General features: G+C 41.8%; 1 protein-coding gene across 1 annotated transcript; it reads right to left on the bottom strand.

The window, feature by feature from the left end:
• Positions 1-1,339: 1,339 nt before the first annotated feature.
• On the bottom strand, positions 1,340-2,414 carry LOC135651368 (squamosa promoter-binding-like protein 10). Its single transcript, XM_065171433.1, has 2 exons — positions 1,900-2,414; positions 1,340-1,511 (listed from the first exon to the last, which is right to left on the bottom strand). Exons 1-2 carry the CDS (start codon positions 2,412-2,414, stop codon positions 1,340-1,342), a joined length of 687 nt encoding a protein of 228 aa, XP_065027505.1.
• Positions 2,415-16,676: the final 14,262 nt, after the last annotated feature.

Raw genomic sequence — 16,676 nt, 5'->3', positions numbered from 1 at the left:
TTATAGCTGATAAGATTTCCCAAACTATATGAGGAAATCTTTCTACTCTGTTGAAAGAAATCCTTTATTAAGGAAAATCCTTCTCCCTCCTAATCTATATAAATAGGAGAGGGCTTTTTCCTCTGTTACAGTATTGCTATAGTTTTTTTCCATTGCTGTAGCTTTCTCTTCTACTGTAGCCATCGTCGGCTGCTAGCGATCTACTCTTATCTTACTCACGAAGTCTCTAACTCGTAAATTGTTTGTTTTGCATCAATCCAAGATTCTTATCCTTGACAGGAGTACCATTTTACGGGCAAGATTTCTTTAACTATATGAGGAAATCTTTAATCCTTCCTATGTATAAATAGGAGATGAACATGTTACTATATTTAAGCTAAAGCTACTTCAATAAAGTTTCTTCAATAAAATTTTTTCTTTTATTCTTTTCATCAAGAATAAATTCGAATCTCATTTTCACTGAGTTGACGAGTTGATCAACGCGATTCGGCACGAAAGCATTCCAAACCCAACCAAAAGAAGCAGGACAAGGCAATGAGATCGAAATGAGTGAGACAGAGAGGGATTCCACCTTAATAGAGCTGCTGCGCAGCCTCCCCCGCCAACGAGAGGCACGTAGGAGCAGAAGCTCCTCTCGGGAATACTATATATATATATATATATATATATATATATATATATACGTCGACTTGATGTCTTCTGCACATTGCATCGCTCTATCAAAAAGGTGTAACTCATGGAGAAAAGGATATTCACGCTACATTTCGATTATCTTTTTGTTTTAATCGAATCTACTTTATGATAATTTATGCTTTTATTCAGAAGACAAGAAATGTCATTTGGAATTTTGTTTTCATGGATTCAATATGTTTCAAAATACACAAGTAGTCGCATGGATTGAGGCTTTCGAAGAGGCGATGCATGTGAGTCCATTATATCAGCTACGTGATGCTCAACAAATCATGCTGTGAAGGATCCTTACAACGTCGTTCGTGAAACTCGAACTCTAGAATGGAAGAAATCATTAACACCATCGGTCACCTTTCGCCAAAAGTCACACAGAGAGAGAGAGAGAGAGAGAGAGAGAGAGAGAGAGTAGTGAGAGAAGGTGGAAGAAGGTTCTGTTGGGAGAAGATGGTCTGTTGCTGCTGTCACGGCATCTCCTCCGATGCTGCACCAAAGTGTTCTTGACTTCGGTACACAGAGTAAGAGACAGCTGCTGGAAGAGATAAAGCTTGTCCAACCTTCAACTGGGACGTAGCCGCGGCGTTGCTGTTAATGGAGGTGATTCGAAGCACGAGAAGAGGATATCGTGCGCAAAGCAAGCGAGCAAGATTCTTTAGACGTCTGCATGATGACTGAGCTCTTCGATGGAGTTGACTGTGGAACTTTTGGGTATTGTTGTTGGGAGTTGAGACTTCCTCTTCCTCCTCCTCCTCCTGCGGTTGTGGTCGGCCAGCTTCTTCCTGCAGCTTCTTTTGGCCTCGTCAAACTCAGCTAGCACATGAAACCTGTCCACCATTTTGGAGAAGATCGAGCAGCAAACGACCAAAACTTGAACTCAGTATGCATCTACGGTCTCTCTCTCTCTCTCTCTCTCTCTCTCTCTCTCTCTCTAACATGAGGAAAAGAAGCATCAAATGCAAGCAACAAAGAAGAAAGAGAGAGAGAGTGAGAGAGAGCAGCACTTACTCCAGAAAAGAAATGTGATTTACTAGCTTACATTCCTATGATTCACAAGGAAGGAAAGCAGAAGAAGATAGAGAAACACAAAATAATAAAAGGGAACAGAAGATGAAGAAAGATGAGATCTTTTGGACGGAATACAATGAATGGAGTAAATGCAGAGCTGTCATGAGGGATTTCTTGTTCCCACAAGAGCAACCAAGCGGATATTACCTGCTGCATTGCTGGCAGAACCTCTGGTGCAATCCATGGGCGACGACGACGGCGGCCTTGAAGTGGAACTCGCACACCTTGTGGCGGCGGTGGTAGTACTTTGCACCGGAGAGGTCGGCACTGCACCCGTCAGCCTGGCAGCGAGGTGGCGTGTGGCTCGGCGAGCGCGCACCAACCGACCTTAATGCGAAGAGGTGGGCTGTCTCGAGGCCGTCGCCGGGAGGAAAGTAGGTCCTGTGGCCCCACAGATTTAGTACGATTTGGCCTCCGGGGACCGGTTCCACCGCGTTTTTCGGCACGGTGGGTGGTGGCCAACAGAAGGGGAGGTTGTTCATGGGGAGGAGAGGAGGTGGGCAATCCGGAATGGGAGTGTTGGGGAAGAAGGTGTGGTTGGTGTCATGGTGGTGGGAGCTGGCCTCGCAGTCCAAAAGATGGCGCTTTCGGCTGCTGCCTTCCAGCCCAGCAAAGGACGACGTGGAAAGGACGTAGGCCTCACCGGAGCTGGACCAGTTCATCCTCTTCTCATCAACAGACTCCTAGAGAGAGAAAGAGAGGATAAAGAAGAGATCACTCAGAAGTAGAAGTAAGCCTCCGGCCTCTGCCGTTTCTCCCAACTTTCTTCTCTGTGGTTTGTTTTGGACTCAGGGAAAGTGTGGAGTGAAAGAGATGAAAGCAGTAGTGATGGCTATATAAGAGAGACGAAAGCAGTAGTGACGTCTACATGAGAGAGAGAGAGAGAGAGAGAGAGAGAGAGAGAAATGGGTCACTGTTATTATTACAGCTGCTGCTTGTAACTCCAAATGCTCCTCTTTTGCAGGTGGGATTATGAGGAAGGAGACATGGCTCTCGTGCTTCCATAGGTCAGAAAGAAGGCAGGAGGCCGTTCACTTGGAGAGACGAGAGCCATGAAGCATTCGAAGGACCATTCCACCGGTTCCTCTCTCGTTTCACGATTCTTGGCTATCGGCATACAACATTGTGAGAGAAACTGATGGTGATGGGGGTACTGTGCGAAGTGAAGGAAACCCTTATGCTTCTCATGTTCCTTTTGTTGAACTTTGACTTCTCTTGCTTCTTCCAAGGTCGGTTGCTTTGACATTTGGAGCGAGGTTGCCTCATCCCACTCCTCGTTTTCTCCATGCCCTGTAGGCTTTGTCTGGATGCAAGACTTGCCAAGTAATGTTCACCATGCAAGTTGGTACCAAGCAGCTCAAGGTTGCACTTGATTCCTTACTATGCCACGTTTCAGAGCTTCATGTTACTCTCATGGATGCAAGGGCAAGTGATCGAAGCCTAACTTCCCATCATCTTTTCTTCTGAAGAGGAAGATGAATTGCGTCGTCTGGAAGGCACAAAAAGAGAGACCGGGGAAAAAAGAGTTCGTTCTCCACACCAATCACACCATGGACTAGAGGAAAAGACAAGGCACGCCGATCATGCCTGTTCGACGTAATGTCACAGTGAATGAACAGCTTGTCACTTTGCGCATGTGCGGCAGAAATTAGAACAGCAGAACTATTTCGTCGGTAAGCATACTTCGACGCATGTTAAGACCGCATTATTTTTGTGCTGTCTATATTTGAGGCCGATATGATCACTTGTTTTGCATGAACTCGCTGTCGATTCGTTATTCGGTATTAATGTATTGATATGGTGTAGCCACGTTGGTTAGGGATTGGCCCACATTATGTCATGATGTCGGTAATGCCGGCTAACGTTCTCATAAACAGTGCTTTCCATTGCTTTCTCGTTTCCAACTATTAGCCGTGAAAAAGATGATGATATCATTTGAGATAGTATATATTTATATAAATTTTAAGAAAGAGATATTTTCATATATTTTATAGTGATTGATGTTTTAAATTATAAATTGATTAAGGATTAAAATATATGAGGAATATAAAGTTGACATTTCATGTTTATCTCTATCGTGATCTTTTATCATGCTCCCGTAAGCTTGAAATTCTATCAGCAAGAAACTATACGAGGGAGTTAGTTAGTTAGTCAGAAATATAGACATAAGAAACACGTAGTTTACATCTTATATCTTCATCTCTAACAAAGAAAAAGTTGATGATAATATGTTTCATACGAGAGTGGAATATCAGGTTGGAGCATAGGTAGGCGGTGTTGGAAAATCTAGGGTAGCATCATATGCATAATGAAAAGATAAAAAATAAAAATATTAGATTTTTATAAAAAATAGTTTCTTGTCGTCGTGCGAAGATTAATGTGTAAAACCCATAAAACCGAAAAACTACACGTGTGAAGAGATATGTGTCACATAAGAAAATCATATATTCCTAAAATCCTACATATATGTAGGAGAGGATGAAGAAGGTTAATTATCCTCCTCTTTAGTGGTGATCCACATGGTAGGAGATACGAAAACGCTCCTTAAATCACCACATGATCCTCATTTCCACGCGCACCACGGGATCAAGAAGGGGCTAGCCCTTCTTGTTGTCCACACACCTCAACTAAGGGCTGCTAGCTGAGGAGGAGAGGAGAGGAGTATAAGAGGTGAGATGGCAACCAAAAGGGGTCTAGCCTATGGCCCCTTTGGTTCATTCCTATTTATATATGCTCATTGTCAACTTAACCATAATGGATTTTGTCCTATTGGGTACTAGATCTCTATTCAATTACATAAGTCACTTGGATTAATGGATCTCTACTCAATAATCTCTCATTAGCTTTTATTGGATATTATCCACAAGATCCAATAATTCATGGGCTTATTATATATCCAATAAGATAGGGGCTCCAACGGATATCTCTTATCCGAACTTCTACTCGTTGTTATCTCCATAATTCTACTCAATCACATGAGTGATGTCACGTGTGACATTATACGTATTATTTTTGCTCATTATATTATTTGATATTTTATCACTTGATTGTTATATATATATATATATATATATATATATATGTATATATATATATATGTATATATATATATATATGTATATATATATATATATGTATATATATATATATATGTATATATATATATATATGTATATATATATATATATGTATATATATATATATATGTATGTATATATATATATATGTATATATATATATATGTATATGTATATGTATATATATATATATATATGTATATATATATACATATATATATATACATATACATATATATACATATACATATATATATATACATATATATATATATATGTATATATATATATGTATATATATATATGTATGTATATATGTATATATATATATATGTATATATATATATATGTATGTATATATATGTATGTATATATATATGTATGTATATATATATGTATGTATATATATACATGTATATATATATGTATATATGTATATATATATACATGTATATATATATACATATATACATATATATATACATGTATATATATATGTATATATATACATATATATATTGTAATGTCCATGAATCTATGTAATGAGAATCAGATCATGATAAGATCACGATAATGAGACCGATTCGCTTTTAAACATAGATCCTAAGCAATCCCGATCATAAGTTACTCGAGAGAGACATCGAGATAACCGGATAGATTGGTGTACTATACACTTGTACATATAATGGAGGCAGCTAGTCTCATAGCTGCTCGTGTGGGGATAATAGGGCTACAGTGCATGTGCTCATTGAAAAATAAGTTTATTGATTGTTCTTCTCAATTGGAGAATGAGTTTACTGATTATTCCGTTTACAGAATTATGGATAGTTAATGATAACCTCATTATCAGACAATGATTTCGTTATCTCGGTTGTGTATCTGGTCATTAGACTTAAGACACCAAGGATGTCTTGTATGAGTACTCCACTCTTTGATACCGGACTTACAGGCCTAAAAGTTTCAGATATAACATAACCGGTCAATAGGAGTGGTAGCCAACCTTATGATGGCTATTGAGTATCGATAGAGAATCATCCACTCTCGGTGTCATGAGAAGAATATCATATGTGTTCTTGCTCAGGCAAATCCCTAGCCATGGTCGTTCGGATTGAGAGAGAGAAAGAGTTCTCCGAGAGAATTCGATTAGAGCGAGACTCGAATAGAAACTGTATTGGCATGACAGTATCATGCACGGTATATGGTCTCTGGGGTATCAGATAAATGAGGAACTATAGGTACACGATAATTAAGGATAAACATATCTAATAGATTTGATTCTCCTGTATCGTTTGGGGACTATGGTGTAGTGGCATAGTACATCCGCAGTCGATGAGTCAAGTGAATTATTATGGAGATAATAATTTATTATACCAGAAGGAGTTCTGATAGATATGACTCACAACCAGCTTGAAATTAGGCCTAAAGGGTCACATATATATAGTAAGCATTACGACGAGTAGAGGTTTAAATATGAGATATCTATCGGACCCTCTATCTTATTGGATATCTAATAAGCTCCTGAATTATTAGATATTATGGATGAGATCCAATAAAAGCCAATGAGAGATTATTGGATAGAGATCAACTAATCTAAGAGGCTTGGATAGTTGGATGAAGATTCAATACCTAATAGGACATGATCCATTAGGGTTAAGTTGATAGGAGGCATCTTTAAATATAAAGGGACTAAAGGTTTATAAGCTAGAGCTTTTTTTTGTTGCCACCTCCTATTTTCCTCTCCCTTCTCCTCCTAAGATAGCAGGTCTGGAGATTTGAGGAGCATCGTCGTAGCCCTACTATGTGGATTACCACTAGAGATGGGGACGCTTAACCTCCTTCACCCTCTCCTACAAATATGTAGGGATTTAAGGATATACGATCTCCCTAGGTAAAACATAATCTTTCATATACGTAATTTTTTATTTTGCAGATTTTGCGCACCAATCTTCGCATGACGACAAACATAATTTATGGGAAATTTAGGAATTTTTTGTTTTATGTTCTTCCGCTACGCATGTGATGTTGCCCCTAGATTTCCCTACAGTAGTATCAAAGCCAAATTGTTCATACAAAAGATTAGTTTTGAACTACATATATTATGTTTTAGGAATACTTTTATCGTCAAAATCGTTGACACAAAAGGTAAGAGAGGGCAGCAACTGTTGTTGCCCTCGTAGGTTGGCCAATGGCTGCTTGCAACCGAGGCCGAGGCCTGACCACCTGTAGCCAGTAGCATGCGAGCCGCAGACATAAAGTCGTCGGGGCAATGACGCTTGTGAGCACTATGCATACGAGTAAAGTCGCCCGCCCGTAGGGGTGCCCACCTCCCCCGTTGCTGTGGCCACCATCGGTAAGGTGGTGGTGGCCACAACGGGATGGGGTTACGGCATTTTGGGTAAAAGAATAATTTTACCCCTTAGAATTTAAGAAATATCATGTTTTTTTCTTTTATCCAAATTATAAAAATACCCCTTATAATTTAGAAAATTTCTTATATATCCTTAATTTTAAAAAATATATTAGTTAATTAAATAGTTTCATTAACTATTATTATTATCTAGTAGTCATACATAATGATGATGTGTACATATGATGTATGATGTAGACGAATGATCATGAACCATGTGATGTGATTATTATTATTATTGGGGCTTGAGAGCCACCACTTTACTTCTCGTTTATTATCGGGCTTCCGTGCTTATAATGAAGTTATAATCACACGAGGAGGCGCAACAGAAGCGTGGAAGCGATAGTGGGACCTACGAGACCGAGACGATTGACCACAACACATGAAGATGCGTCGAGATGCCGACGGAACTAATGAGGACGAGATGAAAGATCACAAGGCATAGAGATACGTCATTGCACATATAGATCTTAATGTGAGTGATTAGGCCCACTGGCTTGGGCTTCATTATATTAGGCTGTGGTCCATGATCATATGGTGTGATTGCTCATGTGATGTGTGATTGCTCATGTGATGTGCGATTGCTTATGCACCTACTAGATATGTATATATATTTATATACGGTGTAGATATATATTAAATATATATGTATATAGTATGTGATATTAGGAGACCAAATTAAAATTTTCTCTCTCGATAATGTTAAGTCGGTAAATGTGAGTCAATTAGATTGACCCATATGACCTCCCATCATTATAGGTAGAGACCGATTCTCAACGTAGGTTGAGTTGGTCGAGTCCCTCGAAGCTCACCTATATCGTGAATCACTATCTTGCCTATGACATAGAGATGTCACCAGTGATCTAAGGACATAGTATGCTTCGTCGAGTCCTTCATAGCGATTCGGAGGTCGAAAAGGACGAGAATCATAAAGAGGTGATCGGCAAGAGTTGCCTACCTTTTGAGCTTAGTGTGATTGGTCGAGTTCCTCGAGGTTACGATCTCCACTAGAAGTCTGATAGAGACTTTCGTTTCACGTGCTGAGGGTGTCACGTGACTCGCTAAAAAGATAGTAGGAGTAGATTAAGATAGAAGTTCATATCTTATTTATTTTTCTATAAAATTTATATGTTATTTATTTCTACTACATCTTTATTTTTAGAATATGTCACTTTCAATTCTCTTACATGACATAATTGATGTCAATTGCCTAATTAGTCTAAATTATACGGATTGGCTCCACAACTTGAGAATTATCCTCACGATGGAGAAAATCACGTACGTTCTTGATACAGTAATGCTTGTGCCCAAGAAAGCGGCAAGCGAGGATGAGATCACACACTATGTGAAGTACATAGATTGCTAGTCATAGGTGCCCAGCAAGCCAATCACATGAGTGATTGCACGTGTGACTTGATACAGAATCATTTTGCTTATTATATTTTGGCGTATATCACTTTATAACTATTGCATATGTGCATATATATATATTGTGATGTCCTTGGATTTGTGCAATGGGAATCGGATTGTGATGAGATCACGATAATGAGATCGATTCACCTTTAAACACAGATCCTAAATAATCCCGATCATAGGTTACTCGAGAGGGACATCGTGATAACCGGACAGACTAGTGTGCTGTATACCCGTCCATATGATGGATGCAGTTGGTCTTATAGCTGCTCGTGTAGGGACACTAGGGATACAGTACAGGTGCTCATTGGAGAATGAGTTCACTGATTGATCCGCTTACGGAATGCTGGATGGTTGATGATGCCTTATTGTCAGACAACGATTCCGTAGTCCTAGTGGTATATCTGATCCTTAGACTTGAGACACCAAGGATGTCCTGTATGAGTGCTCCACTCTTTGATACCAGACTTATAGGTTTGGCTATCCCAGATCTAGTACAGTTGGTCATTGGGAGTGGTAGTTAACCTTACGAGGGCTATTGAGTGTCGATAGAGGATCATCCACTCTCGGCGTCATGAGAGGAATATCCCATGTGTTCTTGCTCAAACAAATCTCTAGCCAGGGTCATTCGGGTTGAGAGAGAAAGAGTTCTCCGGGAGAATCCGATTAGAGCGAGACTCAGAGTAGAAACCGTATGGGTCTGACAACACCATGCTCGATATACGGTCTCTGGGATATTAGATGGATGAGGGACTATAGGTACACAGTAACTGAGGATAGACAGGTCCAATGGATTGGATTCCCCTGTATCGTCTGGGGACTACGGCGTAGTGGCCTAGTACGTCAGTAGTCGATGAGTCAAGTGAATTATTACAAAGATAATAATTCACTGAGTTAGAAGGAGTTCTGATGGGTATGACTCACGGCCAACTCGATATTGAGCCTAGAGGGTCATACACATATGGTAGGCATTGCGATGAGTAGAGGTTCGAATATGAGATATCCGATGGAGCCCTTGTCTTATTGGATGCAGATCCAATACCCACTAGGGGAGGACCCATTAGGGTTTGATAGGGGACCTCTATAAATAGGAGGGATTCAGAGCCTCATAGGCTAGAGCCTTTGCTTGCCTTTCCTATTCTCCTCTCCCTCTCCACCTCAGAGCAGGCCCTGTGTGGATCACCGCTAGAGAGGAGGACGCTTGACCTCCTTCACCCTCTCCTAAAGATCTGCAAGGAAACAGGGATATACGATCTCCCTAGGTAACACAATCTACTCTATACGCAGTTTTGAGTTTCGCGGATTTTGCGTACCAATCTTCGCACGACGACGAACATCTTTTTGGGAATCGGGGATTTTGTTTTCTTGTTCTTCCGCTGCGCATGTGATGTCGCCCCCAAGATTTCCCAATAATGGTATTAGAGCCAGGTTGTTCATGCGAATGATTGATTTTGAACTGCGTGTGTTGTGTTTAGGAAGAATTTTGACGTCAAAATCGCGACGCAAAAATAAGGGAAGCACCAGTTGCTGCCCTCGATCTGCATGCGTGTAGCGGAGCTGAAGGCGGGCAACATAGGGGCTGCGTCTGCAGCAGCCGGCCGGCGGCGTGCTTGCAGTAGGCTTGCGTCCGGGGGGGGGGGGGCTGGCAGCCCGCGGGCAGAGGCGCTTGCGGCCACTTCTCCCGCGGGGTGAGGCGCCGCAGGGCAGCGGCGCTTGCCGCCGCTGCTCCCGCGGGCGAAACCCCCACCCCCACAGGGGCGGCCGCCAGGCGGGACAGCACCGCCTGCGAGCGTTGCCCCACCGGCAGAACCGCCCGCGGGGGCGCCCACCTGCAACGGCAGCGCCGCCAGCGGGCGTGCCGCCTGCAGGCGAGGGCAGCGCCCTCGCCCCGCCGCACAGGCCGCCGCCAGCAGAGTGGCGGCGGCGGCAACAGCAGAGGAAATTAGGGTTTGGGGCAAAAGGACAGTTTTGCCCCTGTGAATTTGAGAAATTCCAGTTTCCGTCTTTTGTCCAAATTACGAAAATACCCTTAGGAATTGAGAAATTCCCTACATGTCCCTGATTTCACAAAATATTAATTAATTAAAAAGTTTAGTTGATTATTATTTTTATTATTATCTAGTAGTCCTACATGATGATGATTATTTATACATATGATGTATGATGTATGGACGGATGATCATGAACCGTGTGATGTGTGTACTTGTGATTATTATTATTGAGGTCTACGAGCCTCCATTATATTTCTCGTTTATTGTCGGACCTGCGTACCTATGATTAAGTTGTAATCACATGAGGAGGCGCGACGGGAGCGTAGATGCGATAGCGGGACCCACGAGACGGACGATCGCAGGGCATGGAGATGCACCGTTATATAGATCTTGATGTGACGGAACCGACGAGGACGAGATGGACGATCACAGGGCATGGAGATGCACCGTTGCACACATAGATCTTGATGTGAGTGATTAGGCCTACTGGCTCGGGCCTAATCATATTAGGTTGTGGTCCATGATCATTTGGTGTGATTGTTTATACACATATTACATATACATATACATATACATATATATATATATATATATATATATATATATATATATATATATATATATATATATATATATATATATATATATATATAGCGATGTAGATATATATTAAATATGTATATGTGTGACATGTCATATTAGGAGACCAAATCATAGAAACATCTCTCGATAATATTAAGTCAGTAAACGTGAGGCAATTAGATTAACCCACGTGGCCTTCCATCGTTATAAGTAGGAACCGATTCCCGGTGTAGGTTGAGTTGGTCGAGTCCCTCGAGACTCACCTATATCGCGATTCGTTATCTTGCTTACGACATAGAGATGTCACCGGTGACTTGAGGGCATGGTATGCTTGGTCGAGTCCCTCGAGGGTATATCATCAAATCAGACTCATCTTGTAACGAAGGTGTTGACTTAACCGAGCATCATGGTTAGTCGAGTCCCTCGAGGTCATGGTGATTCGGAGGCCGAACAGGACGGGAATCACAAGGAGTTGTGATCGGCAAGAGTTGCCTGCCTTTTAGGCTTAGTGTGATTGGTCGAGTCCCTCAAGGTTACACTAAGATGCTGATTGGATCCTGATCTCCACTAGAAGTCTGCAGGAGACTTCCGTTTCACGTACTAAGGGTGTCGCGTGACTCGTAAGTAAAATAGTGGGAGCATATTAAGATAGAAGTCCATATCTTGATAGTTTATTTCTTGCAAAATTTGCATGTTATTCATTTTTGCTGCATCTTTATTTTCAGAAAATGTCGCTTTCAAATCCTTTACGTGACATACTTGATGTCAACCGCCTCACTGGTCCAAATTATACGGATTGGCTCCGTAACTTGAGAATTGTTCTCACAGCAGAGAAAATCGTATACGTCCTTAATACAGTGATGCCTACGCCTGAAGAAGGGGCAAGCGAGGATGAGATCGCTCGCTATGTGAAGTACATTGATGACTCCACTCTTGCTCAATGCTATATGTTGGGCTCTATGACTCTTGAGTTACAGAGACAACATGAAAAGATGGATGCCAGATCTATTCTCCTACATGTTCGCAAATTGTTTGAGGAACAGGGAAGGACTCAGCGATATGAGATATCTAAGAGCCTCTTCCGCGCTAGGATGACTGAGGGGACACCGGTTCAGAACCATGTCCTAAAGATGATTGAGTGGATAGAGAAACTCACAGGTCTAGGAATGGTCCTAGAGGATAACTTGTGTGTGGACATTATGCTTCAGTCCCTACCAGATTCCTTTTCACAGTTCATAATGAATTTTAATATGAACAAGCTTGAGGTGACTCTCCTAGAGCTCCTCAATATGTTGAGGGAGGCAGAGAGTACTATTAAGAAAGAGAAGCCAGTTCTCTACACTGATGAGACAAAAAGGAAAAGGAAAGCAGAAAGGTCCTTTAAGAAGGGAAAGGGCAAGGGCAAACCAGGTAAAGCAAAGGTTGCTAAGAAAGACCCAGCAAAGGACAAAGGCTAGTGCTTCCACTGTGGTAAAGATGAGCACTGGAAGAGGAACTGTAAAGAGTACCTTGCAAAAAGGGCGAAATAGAAGCTTGGAGAAGCTTCAGGTACATTCATGATCAATCTCCAATTGTTAGATTTTTGTGATAGTGCATTGGTATTGGATACCAGTATTGCTTATCACATCTACAATTTATTGTAAATTCTAGCAAAGCCGAGGGGAGATTGACGAGAGGAATATTGCATAAAGGTTTGTTTATGCTAGACACTACTCCACATATCATGAATGTAAGTGTGTTTAAGAGGAAACGAGATGAGGTGAACAGTGCATACCTATGACATTGTAGGCTAGGTCACATCCATGAAAGAAGGATTCAAAAGTTACTAAATGATGGATATCTAAATCTATTCGACTATATGTCATATGCAACTTGTGAGCCTTGCATTCGTGGAAAACTAACCAACTCTCCATTTAGTGGAACTGGAGAGAGAGCCACTGAGTTGTTGGAACTCATACATAGTGATGTATGTGGACCCATGTCAACTCATGCCATTGGAGGTTACTCCTACTTCATTACATTTACTGATGATTTCTCAAGGTATGGATATATGTACTTAATGAAGTACAAGTCCGAGGCCTTTGAGAAATTCAGAGAGTATAAGAATGAGGTGGAGAACCAGACTGGAAAGAGTATCAAAACTCTTCGATCAGATCGAGGAGGTGAGTACTTAAGTACAAAGTTTACTCAGTTCCTCAAGGACCATGGGATATTATCCCAATGGACACCTCCTTATACACCTTAGCTCAATGGTGTCTCTGAAAGGAGAAATCGTACGTTATTAGATATGGTACGGTACATGATGAGTTTCACTGACCTACCCATCTCATTCTGGGGATATGCCCTAGAAACCGTAGCTTACCTTCTGAACAGAGTTCCAACTAAGTCGGTAGTGTCTACACCATATGAGATATGGAAAGGGAAGAAGCCTGATCTTAAGGTTGTTAAGATTTGGGGCTGCCCTGCCCACGTTAAAAGACACAACCCCGATAAGTTAAAATCAAGGACAGAGCGATGCAAATTTGTGGGATACCTCAAGGAAACTTGTGGGTATTATTTCTTTCATCTCGAGGACCAAAAGGTCTTTGTAGCTAAGAGAGCAGTGTTCCTTGAGAAGGAACACATTCTTGACGGAAACAATGGGAGAATGATAGAGTTAAGCGAGGTTGGAGAACCAAGCTCAAGCACCACTCTACAGCCCGAGTCTGTTCATGTACCTAATACACAAGTTTCAACTTTACGCAGGTCTGATAGAGTATCCCATCCTCCTGAGAGATATGTGGGACATATTAGAGGAGAGGATGTTAAGGATATTGATCCTCAGACCTACGAGGAGACTATTATGAGCATAGACTCCGGGAAGTGGCAAGAAGCCATGAATTCTGAGATGGATTCTATGTACTCCAACAAGGTTTGGAACCTAATTGATGCGCTCGAAGGTGTACCCATCGGTTGCAAGTGGATCTTTAAGAAAAAGATCGAAGTAGATGGAAAGGTAGAGACCTATAAAGCAAGACTAGTGGTTAAGGGGTATCGTCAAAGGCAAGGTGTTGACTACGACGAAACCTTCTCACCCGTAGCAATGCTAAAATCCATCAGAATTCTATTGGCTATTGCAGCACACTATGATTATGAGATCTGGCAGATGGATTTGAAAACTGCATTCCTCAATGGGAACCTTAAGGAGGAGGTGTATATGATGCAACCTGAGAGATTCGTGTCCAAGAACTGCCCAGATAAGGTGTGTAGGTTGCTTAGATCCATTTATTGACTAAAGCAAGCTTCCCGAAGTTGGAACATAAGATTTGATGAGGCAATCAGATCTTATGACTTCGTGAAGAACGAAGATGAGCCTTGTGTGTACAGGAAAGTAAGTGGGAGCGTTATCACCTTTTTGGTGTTATATGTGGATGACATCCTCATCATTGGGAACGACGTAGGAATGCTATCCACAGTAAAGGCTTGGTTATCTAGATACTTCTCCATGAAGGACTTAGGAGAAGCATCCTATATCTTGGGGATTAGAATCTATAGAGATAGATCCAAGAGGATGCTTGGCTTGTCCCAGTCCAGGTACATAGAAACTATTGTCAAAAGGTTTGGCATGGAAAATTCCAAGAGAGGTCTCATACCGATGAGACATGGGATATCGCTTTTTACGAGTATGTCACCAAAGACTCCAGAAGAAATGGCGAACATAAATATGATACCTTATGCCTCAGCAATAGGGTCTATTATGTATGCCATGCTATGTACTAGGCCTGATATAGCGCATGCTCTGAGTGTCACGAGCAGGTATCAGGCGGATCCAAGCTCGGAGCACTGGAAAGCAGTAAAGTGTATCTTAAGTACTTGAGAAGGACTAAGGATCTTTTACTAGTATATGGAGGTAATAGCCTTAAGGTTGAAGGCTACACTGACTCAAGTTTTCAGTCTGATGTCGATGATAGCAAGTCGAATTCAGGGTATGTGTACACCTTGAATGGAGGAGTAGTGTACTGGAAGAGTTCCAAGCAAGATACCACCGCTGACTTGACCACAGAGGTGGAGTACAGTGCTGCATCAGATGCAGCAAAGGAGGGAGTCTGGGTGAAGAAGTTCATCACAGATTTAGGAGTCGTGCCGAGTAGCGAGGAGCCGACTTCCTTATATTGCGACAACTATGGGGCGATTACTAAAATAAGGGAACCCGGGTCTCATCAGAAGTGTTCTAAGGAGGTTCCAGCTTATCAGAGAGATCGTAACCCGAGGAGATGTAGCAGTGGAAAGAGTTCTATCCGAAGATAACATTGCAGATCCACTAACAAAGTCGTTGTCTCAGATTGTCTTTGAGCGTCACAGGGGTCTGATGGGGATCAGACACATAGGTGATTGGCTTTAGGTCAAGTGGGAGATTGCTAGTCATAGGTGCCCAACAAGCCAATCACGTGGGTGATGGCACGTGTGACTTGATACAGAATCTTTTTGCTTATTATATTTTGGCGTATATCACTTTATAACTATTACATATGTGCATATATATATTGTGATGTCCTTGGATTTGTGAAATGGGAATTGGATCGTGATGAGATCACGATAATGAGATCGATTCACCTTTAAACACAGATCCTAAATAATCCCCGTCATAGGTTACTCGAGAGGGACATCGTGATAACCGGACAGACTAGTGTGCTGTATACCCATCCATATGATGGATGCAGTTGGTCTTATAGCTGCTCATGTAGGGACACTAGGGATACAGTACGGGTGCTCATTGGAGAATGAGTTCACTGATTGATCCGCTTACGGAATGCTGGATGGTTGATGATGCCTTATTGTCAGACAGCGATTCCGTAGTCCTAGTGGTATATCTGGTCCTTAGACTTGAGACACCAAGGATGTCCTGTATGAGTGCTCCACTCTTTGATACCAGACTTATAAGTTTGGCTATCCCAGATCTAGTACAGCTGGTCATTGGGAGTGGTAGTCAACCTTATGAGGGCTATTGAGTGTCGATAGAGGATCATCCACTCTCAGCGTCATAAGAGGAATATCCCATGTGTTCTTGCTCAGACAAATCCCTAGCCAGGGTCATTCGGGTTGAGAGAGAAAGAGTTCTCCGGGAGAATCCGATTAGAGCGAGACTCAGAGTAGAAACCGTATGGGTCTGACAACACCATGCTCGATATACGGTCTCTGGGATATTAGATGGATGAGGGACTATAGGTACACGGTAACTGAGGACAGACAGGTCCAATGGATTGGATTCCCCTGTATCGTCTGGGGACTACGGCGTAGTGGCCTAGTACGTCCGTAGTCGATGAGTCAAGTGAATTATTACAGAGATAATAATTCACTGAGTTAGAAGAAGTTCTGATGGGTATGACTCACGGCCAGCTCAATATTGGGCTTAGAGGGTCACACACATATGGTAGGCATTGCTATGAGTAGAGGTTCGGATATGAGATATCCAAC

Source organism: Musa acuminata, chromosome BXJ3-10, assembly GCF_036884655.1.
Source record: "Musa acuminata AAA Group cultivar baxijiao chromosome BXJ3-10, Cavendish_Baxijiao_AAA, whole genome shotgun sequence".
NCBI lineage: Eukaryota > Viridiplantae > Streptophyta > Magnoliopsida > Zingiberales > Musaceae > Musa > Musa acuminata.
This window is presented reverse-complemented; position numbering and strand designations above follow the sequence as displayed.

Excerpts from the sequence above, each read along its gene's own strand:
- LOC135651368 (XM_065171433.1), bottom strand. The coding sequence starts at position 2,414 with ATGAACTGGTCCAGCTCCGGTGAGGCCTACGTCCTTTCCACGTCGTCC. Across the intron at positions 1,512-1,899 it reads TTCTGCCAGCAATGCAGCAG|GTTTCATGTGCTAGCTGAGT; the intron begins GTAATATCCGCT and ends AATGGTGGACAG.